At 24.6% G+C, this 20,215-nt stretch overlaps 1 protein-coding gene across 1 annotated transcript in view; it reads left to right on the forward strand.

The window, feature by feature from the left end:
- The window catches only part of LOC111676445 (elongation of very long chain fatty acids protein), a 31,179-nt gene extending 16,145 nt beyond the window's left edge, over window positions 1-15,034 (forward strand). Inside the window, 8 exon segments of the mRNA XM_046948618.1 lie at window positions 3,816-3,905; window positions 6,967-7,156; window positions 7,240-7,320; window positions 9,097-9,174; window positions 9,176-9,260; window positions 9,380-9,516; window positions 9,635-9,946; window positions 14,728-15,034. Of these exon segments, the coding sequence (XP_046804574.1) occupies window positions 3,838-3,905; window positions 6,967-7,156; window positions 7,240-7,320; window positions 9,097-9,174; window positions 9,176-9,260; window positions 9,380-9,516; window positions 9,635-9,946; window positions 14,728-14,913 (1,137 nt within the window). The 5' untranslated portion in view covers window positions 3,816-3,837 and the 3' untranslated portion in view covers window positions 14,914-15,034.
- The last annotated feature ends 5,181 nt before the right edge of the window (window positions 15,035-20,215 follow it).

Raw genomic sequence — 20,215 nt, forward strand, 5'->3', positions numbered from 1 at the left:
GTCTAGTCTATAGTCTAGTCTAGTCTGTAGTCTAGTCTATAGTCTAGTCTATAGTCTAGTCTATAGTCTAATCTATAGTCTAGTCTATAGTCTAGTCTATAGTCTAGTTTATAGTCTAGTCTATAGTCTAATCTATACTGTAGTCTAGCCTATCGTCTAGTTTATAATTTAGTCTATTCAATACTCTAGTTTGTAGTTTAGTCGATCCTAGTCTATAGTCTAGTCTATAGTCTGTCTATAGTCTAGTCTATAGTCTAGTCTATAGTCTAGTCTATAGTCTGTCTATAGTCTAGTCTATAGTATAGTCTATAGTCTAGTCTATAGTCTAGTATATAGTCTAGTCTATAGTCTAGTCTATAGTCTAATCTATAGTCTAGTTTATAATCAAGTCTATTTTATACTCTAGTTTGTAGTCTAGTCGATTCTATAGTCTTTTCTATAGTTAAGTCTAAAGTCTAGTCCACAATTAGAGAACTTGTTGGTACCTTTTTGTTCTTTAACTTTTTTCTGTATTCCAGCAAAAACTTGACATTAACATGTACTTACTTTATGACTACATACTGCCTGCATTGCATGGAAGCAGATAAATAATGCCTTACAAATAACATATTGTTTGCGTATGTTGTTTCTAACAAAAGCGAAACAAATCTATATCTTTCTGCCAAAACATAATAAACAGAAAGATTTACTGGATTAGACAAAAGATTCCCAAATGTAAATTGAATAATTAAACTTTAGTCTAGACGGTTTTCTAAATATAGTTAATAAATATTAATGATTTAAAATTTTTCGTCACAATTTCAAAATTAGATTTTATTAATTAAATTCAATAAAACGATTAATAATAAGACCAAATATGTTAATAACTAGTTGATGTTCAAAAAAAAAAAAAAAAACATCTGTCTGTTTAAGCAAAATATGACATTTATTTCTGGCAAATTTTGGAAATTTTAAATAAGATGTTTTTTTATTTGCATTAATTTTTTGACAAATATAGAAGAACTTTAAAAAAAATTTTGTATTATTAATGATGTGACAATAGTAACTAACAGTTAGCAACAAAGTAAAATATTTGTTTATATGCTTTGTTATTTTCCTATGATTATTTATAATCATAAAAACTGAGAATTTCTTATGTAATTGTCTTCATCTAACAATTATGTCAAATTTCTAAGGTAAATATTTCATTTTACTTAAAAAATCATAACAAATCAATTTAAAACACATGTTCTCAAATGTTAATTATTTAAAAATTTTAACAAAATTAACTATTAAAAGCATAAATTGCATATCATTGTCATTTTGAACTCTCATAAAACAATTATAAAAAATTTTAACAACAAGTTTATTATTTTACACATTTTTTTTTTGCTCACAGACATACTTTTTAGGTCATGACTTCTTTGTTGTTAATAGGAAGGGTAATTAAGAAGAAGACCCATATAAAATTTGAAAAAATTAAAATCTTTAAAAATCTTTTTACATGTGAACAAACATTTGCTTGAATGGTGATTTTTAGTGTTTTTTTTTTTTTTTTTTTTTTGTTTTATTTAACAACAAACAAATTAATATTTTTTTAGCAAATAAACAACAAATTGTTGCGTTATTTTTTAACAATAATTTGCATAATTAAATAATACATAAATAAATTAGTTTATGTTTTTTTTGTTACATTCCCTCAAGTTATTTTGACCCAGTTGTTAGGTGACACAACAAATAGATAAATATATGACACTTTACTCAATAATATGTGGAAATTTGACTTGTAAAAACTTATATTGAAAAGTAAAGGGTTAAATGCTAAAAAGTAAGTGTTAGATAAGTACTTACTATGATTGTCACGAAATAAGGTGTTATATAAGTATTTTTGTTGTTGAGAAAAGAGGTTCTGAAGACCTCAGTGTCTACAATTTGTTTTGACAAAAAACAATATTTTTTTTTTAGTTTTTGTAAAAGTCAACATTCGAAAATTAAATGTTATTTGTAAGTCATTACTTATGTCCTTCTAAGTAATGCAGTCGTATGTAGTAGCCATAGAATAAGTAGAAGTCGCATCTGACATATCAATTGTCTGCTTTAATCTGAGATAGATTTTACAATTTCGATCTTTCATTGAACTATTGCAGATTTTAAATCTGCAAGATTCTTGTCTAATTCGGTAAGGTTCGGTTTTAAGTTTAAAGATCGTTTGAAGGTTCTAATGCATTATCAGTAATCTGTTGATCGATCAAATTTCATCTGAAAAATCAGTTTTTCTCTACAAGCTTTGTTTTTTTGAAAGATCGATTTTCCATCTTCGATTTTGTGAAAGATGTTGTGTCTATTTTAATTTTAAATTTGCAAGACTTTTGCCTAATGAAAGATCAGTTTAATTGCTTAAATTATTTCTTTCATTAACTTCTTTTTAAAGATCTGTTGAAGGTTCTTATGAAAGAGCAGTATTCCATTGCACGATCGAGTCTTTTGATCGTTTTATATTGAAAGATCGATTTTCTATCCTCGATCTTTCGTTAGGTTTCTGTTGGATTTGCAATCCTTTGTTTTCTATTGAAAAATCATTTTCTTTTTTCTCAAGATCGATTTTTATTAAAATATTGATTTCTTTGTATCGATCCTTTATTGATTTCTATTTAAAAGTATTATTTTCTTGTTCAGGATCGTTATTAATTGATCTAGTAAGGATCATAATGAGAGTTTAGTACTCTATTGGCAAGAACATGTTTCTTCTGATTAGTTTTTATAAATTTTCTAATAAATCTTGCATTATCTTTTATATGTTTGTTGCAAAATTGTTTTTCTTCTGGAGCATGTATTCGAAAAGCAAGATCGGCATAAATCGCTGAAATTTTAGATTATTAGAGGTTATAATGGAATGATGTTTTGGAGATCGGTTTATATTGAATTGACAATTCTCGGTCATAGTTCATTAAACTCCAAAACGTTCCGGTGCAAAGAACCAACTGTTGTGGAACGCAGCCTTGTCTAGTTTTGTAATTTTGACTGGTTTCGATTGCATTCCTTTGATGTCTTCTTAAAGATCTATTTGAAGATCTATGAAGATTTGAATTAAGTTTTAAAAATAATTTCAAATATCGGTTTTGTATAATTTTTAAATAATATTACAGGACATGATCAGAAAATTTGTATTATTTTACAAAACTGTTTCTTGTTAAATTTTAACAAGTTGTAATTACAGAGCAATTAATTAATTAAAATTATCTTTTAAGAAGAAGATAATAATTAAACCAAGAAATGTCTAGCATTTAACCTATAATCATTAAAAATTAGAAATTAATATTAATTGATTCTATTCACACTTTTAAATGATTACCTTACACAATAGTGCATTCTAAAATACTGGCGAAATGTTTTTAAACTTAGTTTTATCGTTTCTCCATTATTAATGATTTTTTGCCTAATATTAAGCGGAAGAATTACTTATTTTTTTAATACAAAAAAGAATAAATAAAATTAAAATCACAACAATTCGATGGTGGAAATTTACTTGAATATTTATTGTATTTTTTTAAACTTTTACTGAAAACAAAATTTTGCTATTGTTAATGAACGTGTCTGACGTCGACAATACTTGTTTATGATTTAGTATAAAAAAATTTTAATTTTTTTTACAATGACTTGTCTTGGAAGTCTGGAAGTTTTTTTCATGTCTACTTTATAAATTTAAAAAAATTTCTACTAGTAAATGTAATTTCTTGTTTTATTAATTTAATAATTACATATTTATTGTATTTTTATTGTGTTTCTTCTTTAACAAGGATTAATTATTTTATATATTTCTTATATTTTTATTGCAGTTTTTATAAAAACAAATTAAAAATGGCTCTCATAATCTTACACGATATGTATGACTGGTACAGGGATCTCATGGACAATAAAAGTGGTAAGTGGAACTTTTTTTTAAATAATTAAATTAACATAATTGAATTAAATTCAGGAACAAAGAATAAATAAGAAGTGAAACGCTGTCAAAAAGTACCTAAGTCTACTGTCAGTCGGTACCTAACTCTAAGAATGTATTAGTAGAATTCTCAAGCCAACATAGTTGCAAAAAATCGGATTTAAAAATTTAAAAAAAAATTATTTCATTTGAATTTATATTTTAGAAGATTTCTTTAAATATTTTGCAACATAATTTATCTATAAACATTACATATGAACGTATCTTTGCTTTTTAATCTGCAATATTGAAATAATAATTAAGTTAGTTGAAATATTTTTTTTCTTGTACCATACGAAAAATTACAACATTGTTCTTTTTTCGTTTTAATTTCAACAACAAAAATTAAATGTCAAAAAAATAAAAAAATATTTTTTTTCGTTTGTAAAAAATTAAATCTTTTCAGGCTATTAAATATATTTAAAGTGTGCAAAAAAATAATAAAATATAACGTTAAGTGATAAAAAATATTTTCAAGTTCTTTAAGCCACGAATTTTCGCAACAAAGTTTTGAAGTTTGGAGAGAGAGTAAGTTTCTTACATATTTGTTGGAGTTACACAGAACTCGTCTGTGAGAAGAGCGTAACGTTGTTGTTGTAAAAAAATGACAGCGTTTCACTTCTTAGTGTTCAGTGTTCAGGAACTTTAATTATATAGAATTTTAATTAAATAGCTTTTAGATTTACTTTTTACATTATTTTAATAATTACTTTATACTAACTTGTAGTAAGTAAAGAAAATTTTCCTTATAAAATTCTATAAATTAAATCTTAATTATAATATAATTGAATATGTAATTTATTTCTAATAATGTAATAATTCCTGTAATAATTCAAGAAGTCAATAACTTGGTTTGTCTAACCAGCATAACCAGTAATTAAATAGCTGTTAACTTACAGAATATTATGCAATTTAAATGTAATACATTTTTTGTATCTTTTGAATTTATATTGAAATTTTTTTGAAATTCTTAAGAATCTATAACTACTATTATATTAATAATTTATAATGGAAGTATTGATGTATATTAATTATTAATTAATTTTGTAATTAAATTCAATTTAATTGAATTACAATGCTTAGTTTTATTCCTATCGGTTTCATATGCATGTAATCTTCAATTGATTTCTATTGATTTGCTTCATGAAAATGTTATTTCCTAGTTTAGTTTTTATGAAATATCAGTTTTACAGCAAAATATCGTTGTTATTATATTTTACACATTATTGCTAGTTCCACTACGAGATCGTTTTTCTAATAAAGATTCCAGTATTCTTTTATCAGATTATATTACTTCTTAAGGCGAATTTTCTGATTCAAGATTAGTTTTCAAATAAATGTCCCAAAAATTTTTTGTAATAAAAATAGAATTTAATAGAAAAATTTTAATTTTAATGAAAAAAGTTATAGAATATTTGATATTATAATATCTTAAATTTGTATTTAGAAACTATGAACTTTGAAAATATATTTTTAACTACTACCAAACATTTTAACAGGAATGTTTGTTTGTATATAACTTTCACTTTTATTTAAATACTTGAGACCCTTTTTTGGCAAAACATTAATAAACATAATTAGGTGACGACGATTTATCTAAAAATGGTAGTAGTAATGCGCCCTACAATATACAAAGAAGGTGTAATATGTTTATTAATAGGTTTGTAAATTCTTATAAAAACAATTAGTCATTAAGATAGATAGATAGATAGATAGATAAATAGATAGATAGATAGATAGATAGATAGATAGATAGATAGTAGATAGATAGATAGATAGATAGATAGATAGATCGATAGATAGATAGATAGATTGATAGATAGATAGATAGATAGATAGATAGATTGATAGATAGATAGATAGATTGATAGATAGATAGATTGATAGATTGATAGATAGATAGATAGGTAGATAGATAGTATATATATATATATATATACATATATATATATATATATATATATATATATATATATATATATATATATATATATATATATATATATATATATATATATATATATATATATAATATATATATATATATATATATATATATATATATTATATTAATTATAATACTATATATATATATATATATATATATATATATATATATATATATAGATAGATAGATAGATAGATAAATATGTAGATAGGTAGGTAGGTAGATAGATAGATATGTAGATAGGTAGATAGATAGATAGATAGATAGATAGATAGATAGATAGATAGATACATAGAGAGATAGATAGATAGATAGATAGATAGATAGATAGATAGATAGATAGATAGATAGATAGATAGATACATAGAGAGATAGATAGTTAGATACTTTAATAGTTAGTAAATTAGTTAGTTAGTTAGTTAGTTTGTTTGTTTGTTAGTTTGTTAGTTTGTTAGTTTGTTAGTTAGTTAGTTAGTTAGATAGTTATTTAGTTAGTTAGTTAGTTAGTTAGTTAGTTAGTTAGTTAGTTAGATAGTTATTTAGTTAGTTATAACCTGTTATACTCCTCAAATGGAAATCGATAGACCACATGCCATGGGTTCCTAACAGGCACCAATAATAGCAATTAAGAAATATTTATAGAAAGTGCCATTCAGCAATTTCACATCTTCATTCAAAAGTTGGAATAATTTTATTTTTACTACAATCTTTTTTCAAAATTTAATCTTAGACAAACTGTCGCTTATCTTTTCAGCTAAAGTACAACAAACAAAAATATTAATGAGTTTCATAAATTACGTTAATTTAAATAAATAAAACATTTATAAAAATTTTGCATATGTATATGAAAACGACATAAATATTTAAAGGTTTTACACCTTTCAAACAGAAAAAAAATTTACAACAAAATTTTAATTTATTCTAATAAGTTTTTGACATATTATTAAATCAAGGGAAAGCATTACAAAATTTTGTTATTACAAAACTAAAATTAACATTTCTAAACTCTAAAAATATTTATAATAATTTATTCATTATTTATTTCTTTTTGGAATTCCAGATCTCGTGTCAAAGATTGGTTTATGATGTCCTCACCTGTACCCACATTTTTATTATGTGTATTTTACGCTTATTTTAGTAAATCTTTAGGACCAAAGTTAATGGCCAAACGTAAGGCCTTGGATTTAAGACAAATACTAGTTTGGTACAATCTATTTCAGACCATATTTAGTGCGTGGATATTTTATGAGGTAAATTTAATTATGTTTTTTAATATTTTAACGTTTCTTTTTTTTAAAGAAAATTTAAAAATTTATATCTTTTTTTCTTTTAGTATTTAATGAGCGGCTGGTGGGGTCATTATAATTTTAGATGTCAACCAGTTGATTATAGTAATAATCCTTTAGCCTTAAGAGTAAGTTATATTTACTGTTACTGTTTTATTATATTTTTATTTAACTGATGTTTTAGTTTATTTCATTTCAACTCACGTTTTATTTTTGTGTGTCAATTAAATTTTCAAAACTCTTTTTTTATGTTTATTTACTTGAGCATCATAAAATTGTCTTGATAAATCGTAAATAAATTTGTTATGTTTTGTTTGCTTTTAAATTGCTATTAAAAAGTTTTACAATTGTGAGAAATATTTTGAAAAAAAAAAATATTTGCATTTTGTTTAATGTCAAAGAGTGGGAAAAAAATTCCCCTTATTCATGATGTTATCAAAATTAAAAGTGGCAATGAACCTGAAAAAAAGAAGGAAATGTAAAAAAGATGTATTTCATTTTATAGGGAATTGAATTGTTTAATCAAGAGATGAATTTTAAATAAGTCTGTCAATCCCTTGGATGTTTCCATACATATTTTAACTTAGTAGAAAATTTTCTCCGAATTGTTTTAAAGGAACTAGAAAATCTGTCTTCTAAGGGCGAGTTTCTGACTACTCAGTTAGACTAGGCTTAACTGGCTGTTAAATTAAACTCTGAACAAATTTAGGCGTAATTTAACCGATGATTGTGTTTTTTCAATTATGAATCTAAGATCAGTTAACTTTGTTAGTATTTGGAATCAAAACATAAAAAAAATTAGAAAAATTTATTTATAATTTTTAAAAGAACAATAATATTGATAAAACAATTCAGAAAATTACAGTTTATTTAAAATATTAATTTTTTGTTTCACCTGAATTTATTATTTTTTGTTTTTATTGATTGTAGTTTTTTATTTATAAATTAGTTTTAATTGGTCAGTAACACTCTGTTCAACTTAGGAGGGGGTTTCTTACTACTCAGTTTAACTAAGCTTAACTTGCTGTTAGATTAAACTTGGAACTTTAACCAATGATTGTGTTTTTCAGTTATGGACTTAAGTTCAGTTAACTTTTGTTAGTATTGCCAACTTTTCACTTAAAAAAAAAACATAAACAATGAACAGCTGTTTTTTGCAAACAATACTTTTGTAAAATGGAAAATTTTGGAAAAATGTTAATTAAACATATAAAACAAAAATAAATAAAACAAAACAAATCAGAAAATTGCAATTTACTTAAAATATTAAGTTTTTGTTCTTCTGAAATCATTGTTTTATTGTTTTTGTTAAATGTGTTTTCTCACTTATACCTTTAGTTTATTTGGCCAATAACACTCAGTTAAACTAAGATAATAAGTAACGTTACTGTTTACTGAAAACACAAAAACATATATTAAACTAGGTTTAAACAAAGAATGTAGATTATCTTTATCAGTAACGTTACTGTTTACTGAACAACACAAAACATAGATTAAACTAGGTTTAAGTAAAGAATGTAGATTATCTTTATCAGATAAATGAAAATATAAATTTTAACTGAATCTGAACTTCTCTTACAACTTTTGTTTTATAAATGTGTTCTTTCCACATAAAGTATTAGTTTTTTAGTTCATAAACTCTGTCCTGTAGTACAAGTTACTAAACTAGTTGTGTTTAAGTTTTCTTTACTCTAAAGAAACCTATTTATATAATTCAGTTGGTCAAGGCAATTTTATTTGTTTGTTTCCATTAAAACTAAATTCCATTTGAAATTAGAATAGGTATTTTTAAGAATTTATATATTTTTATATTCTTACTTAAAAGTGTTTTAATTTAAATTAAATCAACATAATTTAATCGAATTGCTTTTATTTTAATACAATATTTGTTTTTATTTCTCCAGATGGCACGCGTTTGTTGGTGGTATTACATTTCAAAATTCACAGAATTTTTCGACACACTATTTTTCATATTGCGTAGAAAAAACACAACATGTTTCAACACTGCATGTCATTCATCACGGTTGCATGCCCTTCTCTGTGTGGATGGGCATGAAATTTGCACCAGGTAATTAAAATTAATTAAAATATTTAAAAATTTTATTAAGAAAATCACTCTTTAGAGTTAATTAATCTTGCAAAACTTAACTATAACTAATTTTTATTTTTTCTATATTTCAATTACAGGCGGCCACAGTACCTTCTTTGCCTTATTAAACTCATTTGTACATATTGTAATGTATTTCTATTATATGATTGCTGCTATGGGACCAAAATACCAAAAATACATCTGGTGGAAGAAGTATTTAACTTCTTTCCAAATGGTAAGTTATCTAAGGCAAATGCCAACAAGCCTACAGCAACAAATATTGCTTATAATCAGCGAAATAAGAAATATTTCTTTATGACCTAATTGTTTCTATATTTATTCTTCATTTACAGGTTCAATTTGTCGCCATTTTCACTCATCAATTCCAATTGTTGTTCCGTGAATGTGATTATCCTAAAGGTTTTATGGTTTGGATCGGTTTACATGGCGTTATGTTCCTATTTTTGTTCTCAGACTTTTATAAAGCCAAATATACAAAGGCTGCACAAAAAGTTAAAGCCAACAGTACGGCCAATGGTCATATTAAATCATCGACAATATCCGAATCGGAGAAAGAACATCTTATGGCCAATGGCAATGGTAAATTATATACAAATGGTGATGTAATTTATGCCAATGGTAATAGCAATAAAGGAGCTTGTATGGTAAGTAGAAGATCAAAATGTTAATTAAGCAATTAATATGCTTAGCAAATATGTAGAACATTTCTAAAGTATTTTTGAATTAATTTTGAAGTTTCTTTTTTTTAATGACAGAAATTTTCCTTTAAATGTTAGATTTTGCGTTTAAAATTAAGATTAGTTTGCAAACAATTTGTTTTAAAGAAGTTTGAGGTTTATTGTCGTAAATGGAAAGTTTTTGCAAATTTTTTTCATAAATAAGATAGTTTTTTTCTTTTCTATACTTTTTTCTTAGTTAAATTGTTCTGAAATGTATTTTGTATGTATTTTGTATTTTGTATTTTGAAATGGCATTAATGACAATGACATATTATGTTTGAATAAAGCTACACTCGAACAATTTTTAAAAATCTGATGCACTAAATTTTAAAAAATAGATTTTTTTTAAAAAAATCTCTAAAAACTAGTTTGTTTAAGGTAATATTTTTAATTTAAAAAAAAATTTCCATAATTTTTTAAAATTTTGAAAATTTGAATTTTTCTTTGAAAATTTGAATTTTTCTTTGAAAAATTTTGAAATTAGAACTATGTATTTTGAAAATTTTTAAAATTTTCGAAGATTCGAACGTATATTCTGAAATTTTTTAAATTTTAAATATTAGAGTTTTTTCAAGTAATTTCGACCTTGAAAATTACGAAATCAATTTGAAATTTTTAAAAAAAATTTTCAAAATTAAGTTCGAATTTTTTGAATTACAAATTTTAAATATTTATATAAATTCTCATTAATTATTATTATTATTATTATTTTAAAAGTTTTAAACCTTTTTCAAACAAAAATTTGAATTTTCGAAAAAAATATGTGTTTCGAAATTAGAAAATTAATGACATTAGTTTTAAATTAAAATTATATTTTTTTTATATCAATCAGATTCAGAGAAAATTTTGCAATTTTAAATACTTTTCGAACTTAAGTTCGAATTTTCGAAATTTAAAAAAAAAATATAAAAATTTAAAAAAAAATCTAAAAAATGGAAATTTAAAATAATTTAATTGAAAAAAAAGAAATTTAAAAAATGTATGAAATAAATAAAAAATGGAAAATTAAAATAATTTAATTGAAAAAAAAGAAATTTAAAAAATGTATGAAATTGCCTTTAAATAAACTATATCATTAAGCAACATAAAAAAATTTTTCGAACTTAAGTTCGAATTTTCAAAATTTTTATAAAATTCATAAAATTAAACACTCTTTTTCTGCATTTAGATTACGTTTACGCATTCAGTTACGCAACGAACAAAAACTGAATCGTAATAAAAAGAAGAAGCAACTCTATTTCGTTTCTATACTTTACGAAAGCATTTCAATGCTTTGAAATGCAGAATAAGGGCCAAAAAATCGTAATTAAAAAAATTGCATTTTAAAATTTTTTTCGAACTTAAGTTCGAATTTTCAAAAATTTTAGGAAAATTCATAAAAAAATTAAAAAAAAAACAAATTTTTTAAAATTTATGAAAAAAAATCGTAATTAAAAAAATTGCATTTAAAATTTTTTTTTCCAACTTAAGTTCGAATTTTCAAAAATTTTAGGAAAATTCATACAATTTTGAAAAATTAAAAAAAAATCGAAATTTGAAAAAAATTATGAAATTGTCTGCAAGTAAGACTAAAAATATTCCTTTTTAAATAATCATAAAATTACCTTCGAATAAAACTACTAATTTTAACAATTTAAAATTTTTCGAACTTAAGTTCAAATTTAAAAAAAAAATTAAAAAAATTCATAAATTTAAAAAAAAAGGAAATCACATGTAAAACTGGTTTTTACATAGCTTGACGTAATAGGGCAACGACATTGCTGTTTTATGGTTAATAGCCCTGACAAACAATGTTTTCCACGCAACTTGTAGAATAATTGTAAAACAAAAGGTTTCAAATAGAATTTGCTAATTTCTTTTAAAATTAATTAATACGAAAATTTCAAAATGTGCTAAACATTAGGTGTAAACATTTCCAAAGTATTACAAATTTACAAATAATTAACATAACAAATAAGCCTCAAAGAAAGGCAAGGTGGTAAGGTTTATAACATTTCAATTTATTCTTTTCAATTATACTAGAATTTTTTTCTATTTTTTATGAAAAAAACATTACTTGCAATTAATTGCGAAATATATAATTTGAATAATATTGTTTACAATTAATTAATTTTACAATATTTAAACAATGTCCGTACAGTGTAGTTGACGAAACCTTTTAGCATGATACAAATATTTGCTAAAGTTAACTTATGAATTTAAAAGGTTAGAAAAATACTTGGCAATTAATTAATAGCAAATAGAAATTAATTATTTTCTTTTTTTTTGCCTACAACACAAATTGCATTTTAGTTTAAATATTGATTTTTATGCACATTAGTTACCTTTTAGAACTTTGGGACTTTTTAATATTAATGTCAACATTTCTACTAATATTTAATTAAATATTAAAAAAAAAAACCTTACGAATTCTAAACTTTAAATTTTTATGTAAATAAATGTTTTTTTTTTATAAAACGTTTGCATATGCTCATATTAACAAATATCATTAATATTTAAAGCGAAAAAAAGATGAAGAAATTGTTGTTATTTATTTGTTTATATTTTTAATTATATTTAATTAACACTTTAGTGTTAAACCGGACTTAAGTTCAAGTAAGAACTTTTAGCATTTTATTTTTCTAACCCTTTCTCTCTCTCTATCTCTCTGGCCTTAGTTACACCTTTGCCTTTAGGCAAAAAAAAACCGACTAGAATAAACGCAATTGTTGTTCATTAAATAGTTTATTATTTTAGGTGTGTATGTGAATATATTTGTGTTAATTTCAAATAATTTTTAATGTTTAGACGATGATAATAATAATTTTTTAACACAAATATTTGTTTTCATTTTTTTTCGTATTTATTTCATTATTATAGTTAATACACAAACCCTTAACGACTAAATGTTAATGACCAGTATTTTGCCAAAAATTCATATGTAAATTCATGTGTATAGAGCAGGCAATATTTCAGGGTTTATTATTAATTAGTTTGCGGTTGACAATATTACGTCAATTTTTATTTATATAACCATTTTTTGTGGTTAAAACAAAACCACTTCAAATTTTGTAAGAATTTATAGCCTCTTTCCTCTTTCTTTAAGTTAAATTAAAGTTTATATAGTCTCTCTTTTAATGGCTTTATTTGTTTTACAAGAATTGTAATGAGTGTACTTTTTTGTTTAAATGATTTCTTTAAGACCGCAATTTGAATTATATTGAGAGTTAAATTTTATTTTATAAAAATATGTCAAAATTATCATAAGTCAACAAAAGATAGGAATCCATATACATTTTAATGTTTAACAAAGCTAAAAATAAAGTTTTAAAGTGGAACCTGAGATTTTTTCAAAATATTTCGCAATATTTTAATAAAAGCAAATTCAACTTTAATTTTGACTTCTTCTGTAAAAAAAAAAAAAGTTATTTCAATTCCAAAAATAATTGACTTCTTAATCTAGTTCAGTTCTATTCCAGTTCTAGTTTAGTTTAAGTTCAGTTCTAGTTTAGTTCTAGTTCAGTTCTAGTTCAGTTCTAGTTTAGTTCTAGTTTAGTTCTAGTTCAGTTTTAGTTTAGTTCTAGTTCAGTTCTAGTTCAGTTCTAGTTTAGTTCTAGTTCAGTTCTAGTTCAGTTCTAGTTCAGTTCAAGTTCAGTTCTAGTTCAGTTCTAGTTCAGTTCTACATCTAGTTCAGTTCTAGTTTAGTTCTAGTTTAGTTCTAGTTCAGTTCTAGTTCAGTTCTAGTTCAGTTCGAGTTCAGTTCTAGTTCAGTTCTAGTTCAGTTCCAGTTCAGTTCTAGTTCAGTTCTCGTTTAGTTTTAGTTCAGTTCTAGTTCAGTTCTAGTTCAGTTCTAGTTCAGTTCTAGTTCAGTTCTAGTTCAGTTCTAGTTCAGTTCTAGTTCAGTTCTAGTTCAGTTCTAGTTCAGTTCTAGTTCAGTTCTAGTTCAGTTCTAGTTCAGTTCTAGTTCAGTTCTAGTTCAGTTCTAGTTCAGTTCTAGTTCAGCTCTAGTTCAGTTCTAGTTTAGTTCTAGTTCAGTTCTAGTTCAGTTCAGTTCTAGTTCAGTTCTAGTTTAGTTCTAGTTTAGTTCTAGTTTAGTTCTAGTTCAGTTCTAGTTCAGTTCTAGTTCAGTTCTAGTTCAGTTCTAGTTCAGTTCTAGTTCAGCTCTAGTTCAGTTCTAGTTTAGTTCTAGTTCAGTTCTAGTTCAGTTCTAGTTCAGTTTTAGTTCAGTTCTAGTTCAGTTCTAGTTCAGTTCTAGTTCAGTTCTAGTTCAGTTCTAGTTCAGTTCTAGTTCAGTTCTAGTTCAGTTCTAGTTCAGTTCTAGTTCAGTTCTAGTTCAGTTCTAGTTCAGTTCTAGTTCAGTTCTAGTTCAGTTCTAGTTCAGTTCTATTTCAGTTCTAGTTCAGTTCTAGTTCAGTTCTAGTTCAGTTCTAGTTCAGTTCTAGTTCAGCTCTAGTTCAGTTCTAGTTTAGTTCTAGTTCAGTTCTAGTTCAGTTCTAGTTCTAGTTCAGTTCTAGTTCAGTTCTAGTTCACTTCTAGTTCACTTCTAGTTCAGTTCTAGTTCAGTTCTAGTTCAGTTCTAGTTCACTTCTAGTTCATTTCTAGTTCATTTCTAGTTCAGTTCTAGTTCACTTCTAGTTTAGTTCTAGTTCAGTTCTAATTCAATTGATATTTGTTTAAAGTACGTATATAATTTTACTAACATTATTTTTTTCTTTCCTTTCTTCCAGCCTGTTTTGGATGATGAAATCGAAGTGAAACCCTTAAGCAATGGTCATTTACTCAATGGCAATGGTCATTATCAAAATGGCTTTGCCAATGGTCACATACTCAAGGAAGGTGTTATCTCAACCAATGAAGCTATCTTAAATTCAGATACTAGTAGCTCTAGTCTTCACCAGAGAAAAGTCAAATAATAAACTAAAGTGTTTTTTTCTTAGGATTTAAAGTAATTTTATATATATACATATAGTTTTTAGCAACAAATTATATACAAAAACCAACAAAAAAAATTAAGAAAAGGAATTAATTTTATAAAAACAAAAAAAGGGAGATATAATTTATAGTAAAAAAAATTATTGAATGAATGTATGCAAAGAAACAATTATTATTAACTGTAATTAATGAACAAAACAAAAGAAAAAAAAACAACTTGCAATCAAAACAATCAATCATTTATTTAATATTATTTTATTTTTATCATCATTATAATTTCCATTATCTTTTTTTTGTTCAAAATATATAATAAGTTTCTCTGTACTGTATAATTATTGTAATAATTGACAAAAGAAAAAAAGTAAACATACACAAAAATCCTTAAATTTCATTGGTTCACTTCCCCAACAATCATATATTTTTATAGATTATTTATTATTGTAAATTAAATTTAAAAAAAATCACACAAAAAAATCCAACAAAAAATTACACTCTGTACACATACATACATTAATGCTTTACATTTGTACATCAATCAACAATATATTTTTAATAATTTTTCTCAAATGAATGACTAAAAACAAAAAAAAAAAAACAAATGAAAAAAAATAAGAAAATATTATTAGAAAATATTTTGCAAATCTTTATAAATTGTTATATTTTTGTATTTTTTTATTGTAATTTTTTGTTTGTTCTTTAAGTACAAGCTTATTTTCAACTCTTACTTTCTGTTTGTCTTTGTTTAAAAGATTTATTTTGGGAGATTTTAAAATAGTATTTAAGGTTCTTCTACGATTCGTGTGCATTTATTTGTTTTTTTTCGAGCGAAATAAATAAGATTGTTTTCAATTTTTTTTGGTAAAAAATGATTTATATTAAGAGTGTTTTTATTTAAAAATTTATTTAAAATAAATTTAATTGGTTGTATAGTTATTTGGGCAGTGATTATGATGCTTATGGGAAGGTTTAATTTAAATTGAAGTTTAATTATTTTAGTGGTCCTTCGAACCAATAACTATATTATATATTATATTTTCTATACATTATATATACATATTACAATGTACTTGTATAATGGAGATATATGTAAAACTAGAATTGTACTTTGATCGCATATGAAATTTATTTCGATGTAATGTTAAATCATTACATTTATCTATATTTCCGTTTGGCAACTTTGTTATTAAAATAATAACTTATATACCGGTCTGTCCTATATATTTCGATTGATATTGTTTCAATTTCGTATTATTATTCGTAATTCCATTTCACTTTTGATCGAAATGGAATTTCTAATAAATTTACATCCGGTTTATTAAGTTCTTTTTTTATCTAACTTAATAAATTATTCATATTATAGCTAATAAAATGGTCCATAGAAGAGACCAGTCAATAAACTATTTCATAGACCGGTAAAATCAGTTTACACACTATACAATATACCAGTTAACTGTCCAGTCAATATACTAATCCATAGATCACCCCTATCGCCGATAGAAGTGAAAATTTTGTTCCCATTAAATTTTCATTTCCCTCGAAGGGAAAATTCCTATCGTGAACTTGTTGTGAACAATTCTTTTTTTGTTTTTGTTTTAATTAGGATGGCGGTGCATTAAGCACTTAATTTGCCAGGTTATCACACATTTGTCTAAAACTTATTATTGGTCTCCACCAGAAATAAGTTTTAGAGTTTTAATAATCTTCACCAGTATATATTTGAGTTTAAATGGTTATATCGTGAGTAGTTTATGGTCTCCACCAGTTAAAAACATAACCTCACTCTGAGTTAAAACAAAAGCATGCGTTTAATGAAGACAACGCATAATCTAGAACAGTTATACGAAGTAGTGCATTAAATTAGTGCGGGGTGAGAAGTAATTCTGTCGAAAGCCCAGCAACAAGCACAAGCCTGACCGTCCTTGAGAAATAAAAACGATGACGCGAAAGTTGTTCCCCAACTCAGACCTGAATTACAACTGTAAACAATTCAATCACAATAGTTGATTTTGTATGGAACTGATGTTCAATGTTTACAAAATTCCATCAAAAAATTTGACAACAGGGAAATTTTTTTCAAGACAAAAAGTTAGTGAACGATAACAATAACTTTAATACATGCAAAAATGAAACTACTCCGTTTACGAGTGTAAAGTGTACAACGACAAAGGTCTTAAACAGGTCCAAATCTAATTCAAACTTCTTTTTAACGTTGTAACGTTCTAGATGAGGACCTTTTTAAGTGGTCCAACTATAACTCCTTTTGTAAATTATGGTCCTATGTAAGGCAGACTGTGAACCATGTTTTTTTGAAATGAACACTGTCCATGTCTGTATCAGGTATTTATCCCAAGTATACATTGCTTAAGTATTGAGCAGTACTATGTATATGAACTCGGCAAGTATCCATCACATCACGTTTTTCAAATATCGTGTAATAAAGTTTAAAAATTTCCCCTTTTTTGACCGCTGTAACAGCTTTTTTATAAATTTGTTATGTCATCTGAAATTCAATCTGTTGTCTTAAAATGAAGAAATTAATGAATTTCGCTTAAAAATTAGTTTAGCATAAGAAGAAGAATTAACTATACTCAGGGCGGGTTTCTTACTACTCAGTTAAACTAGGCTTAACTTGCTGTTAGACTAAACTCCGAACAAATTTAGGCGGACTTTATCCGATGATTGCCTTTTTCAGTTTTAGATTTAAGCTCAATTAACTTTGTTAGTATTGCCTGCTTTACACTCAAAAACATATACAATGAACAGCTGTTTTTTGCAAACATACTTTTGTAAAATGGAAAATTTTTAAAAAAATGTTAAATTAACATTTAAAACAATAATAAATAAAACAAAACAAATCAGAAAATTACAATTTACTTAAAATATTAAGTTTTTGTTCTTCCGAAATCATTGTTTTATTGTTTTTGTTAATTGTGTTTTTTCACTTATAACTTGAGTTTAATTGGCCAATTACACTCAGTTAAACTAACTTTACTGATGAAAACACGAAACATATATTAAACTAGGTATAAACAAAGAATGTAGATTATCTTTATCTGTAAAACCCGCCCTCAGTACGTCAAATCAGCTGATGAGTATTGTATATAAAATTGAACTCTCTCTTTGTATTTCGATTACGTTTCCGTATTCCGTTACGCAACAATCAAAAATGGGTATTGCAACAAAAAACGGAATCGTAAGAAAATGAAAGAGCAGGTCCATTTTATTTCAATGTTTTACGTTTATGTGTGTTCTACTTTACAATCGTATTTACATTTTTGTAGGTTGTTTGGAGAATACCAAAGTTGTCAAACGGAGAAAATTTCTATTCCAATTGAAATGCAGAATAAGAATAAATAAATCGAGCACGTGTCTTAAATTAGAAATTTTAATAAATTCTCAATTTCTTTCTATAAAGATTCTACACAGTTTCGAATATGTTTTTAAAACAATCTTTAAAATTAATTGCCAAGAATTATTCTTTATCTGCAAACAAACAAAAAAAAAATAATCTTAAGCTCAAAGACCTTTAAATTAAGAGTTGAATAACATTTATTACTTTTAAAATAAATAAAAAATTATAATTATTTATAAAAAATAAATGTTTTTATTTTGTTATAAATTATAATTAAGAATAGAATAAAACAAAACTAAATAAACATTTTGTTCTTTAATTTTGTAAAATGGTTGCCTTTTTTTCTTATAATTAAGTTCAAAATAGTTAAATTTCATTAAATTGTATATAGAAATCATACAACAACTATTAATTAAAAAAAAAATAAAGAAAATATAAGTAACTATAAACCACCTTTAAAATATTTTTATCTATAAAAAAAACGTATTTTTTTAAAAACCTAAACTTTTTGCATAATTTTGTAAAAAAAATAAAATACAAATATTTTTTATTTAAATTTTAATTCAAATAATGATTTTTTATAAAAATATATATTTTTCCTTAGAAAAACCACAACAAATTAAACTATTTAGCTAAGCAAATATAACCAATAAGTATAATAAGGTTTAAGGACCAGAACAACAAAACTACAAAAATATTTAGAAACAAAAAAAAAAATTTAGACAAGAGAAGTCAAGGAGTTGGTTTAAGTAGTCATTTGTTTGTAGTTAAAAAATTGTATTAAAAAATTAATAAAACACAATCATTAAGTTTAAAAAAACAAGCTTTTTTTGCAAAAACTAAATAAATTTCAAACTTTAAAGAAAATATTTAAAAAAATGGTACTAAAATTATTAAACAAAAAAATATATATAATAAATACAATTTTACTTGTAAAAATCAGTAAACATTTAATAAAGAATCTTAAATTACGCAGTAAGACTGCTTTATTGTCATTAAACAAAATGTTATAATAATAAATATTGCAAATTTTGTTTAAAATTTTAATTTGTTATTATTATTGAAAGAAAGAAAAAAAAAACAAATGTAATTGCTAATAAATTAACATTTTTTGAAAAGTAAACAATTTAAATATAAAAATTAATCTAAAAATGAAACAATATACTGTTTTTATATAAATATAAAAAAACAAATAAGAGTTCTTTATTCGACTGTGCCGTAAGTTATATACCCTTCACCCATAGTGCAAAACAGCCAATGTCTGTTGAAAAACGAAAAAGAACTAGAAAGCTCTTTTATAAATTTTAAATCCATCAGGACGTTGCCTGTTTAATTTAGAAAGGCCCAGTTGAAGTGCAAACAAGTAAGAAATTATAGTCAGACGAGGACGACCATTTAATTCCCTACACCAGTTTTAAACATTAAATGTGATTTAATGTTGATAATTAAACAATTATGTTGAATTTTACCTTGTCTCAGATATACTTTAGTCATTTTTTGTTGAATAAAATTGTGTACATTTAAGTCATATTTCGAAGAGGGCTTTGTATAGGGGCTAGGGTCCCTATCAGGTCTTATCATCCTAAAATTCATTAGATTCATGAAGGCTAGTATAGAACTAGGTTTTGTAGCTTTTTGCGAGATACAAGTATATTGAACATAATTATGAACTTAAAAGCCCTTTCCGGGGAATTTAGTTGTATGGGGGCTAGGTCAAATATTGGACAGATTTTACCCATTTTCAATAGGATTCGTCTCTAGTATAATAGAAGCTCATGTTCAAATTTTTATTGAATTATCATCAAAATTGCGACTAGTACTTTGATTACAAGATTTACAAGTGCTCTTTGGGGGGTCAGTTGTATGGCGGCTAGGTGAAATAATGGATCAATCATAACCATTTAGAAGTCAATAGAAGATCATGTAACAAA

The sequence above is a fragment of the Lucilia cuprina genome, chromosome 4 (genome assembly GCF_022045245.1).
Source record: "Lucilia cuprina isolate Lc7/37 chromosome 4, ASM2204524v1, whole genome shotgun sequence".
Taxonomy (NCBI): Eukaryota; Metazoa; Arthropoda; class Insecta; order Diptera; family Calliphoridae; genus Lucilia; species Lucilia cuprina.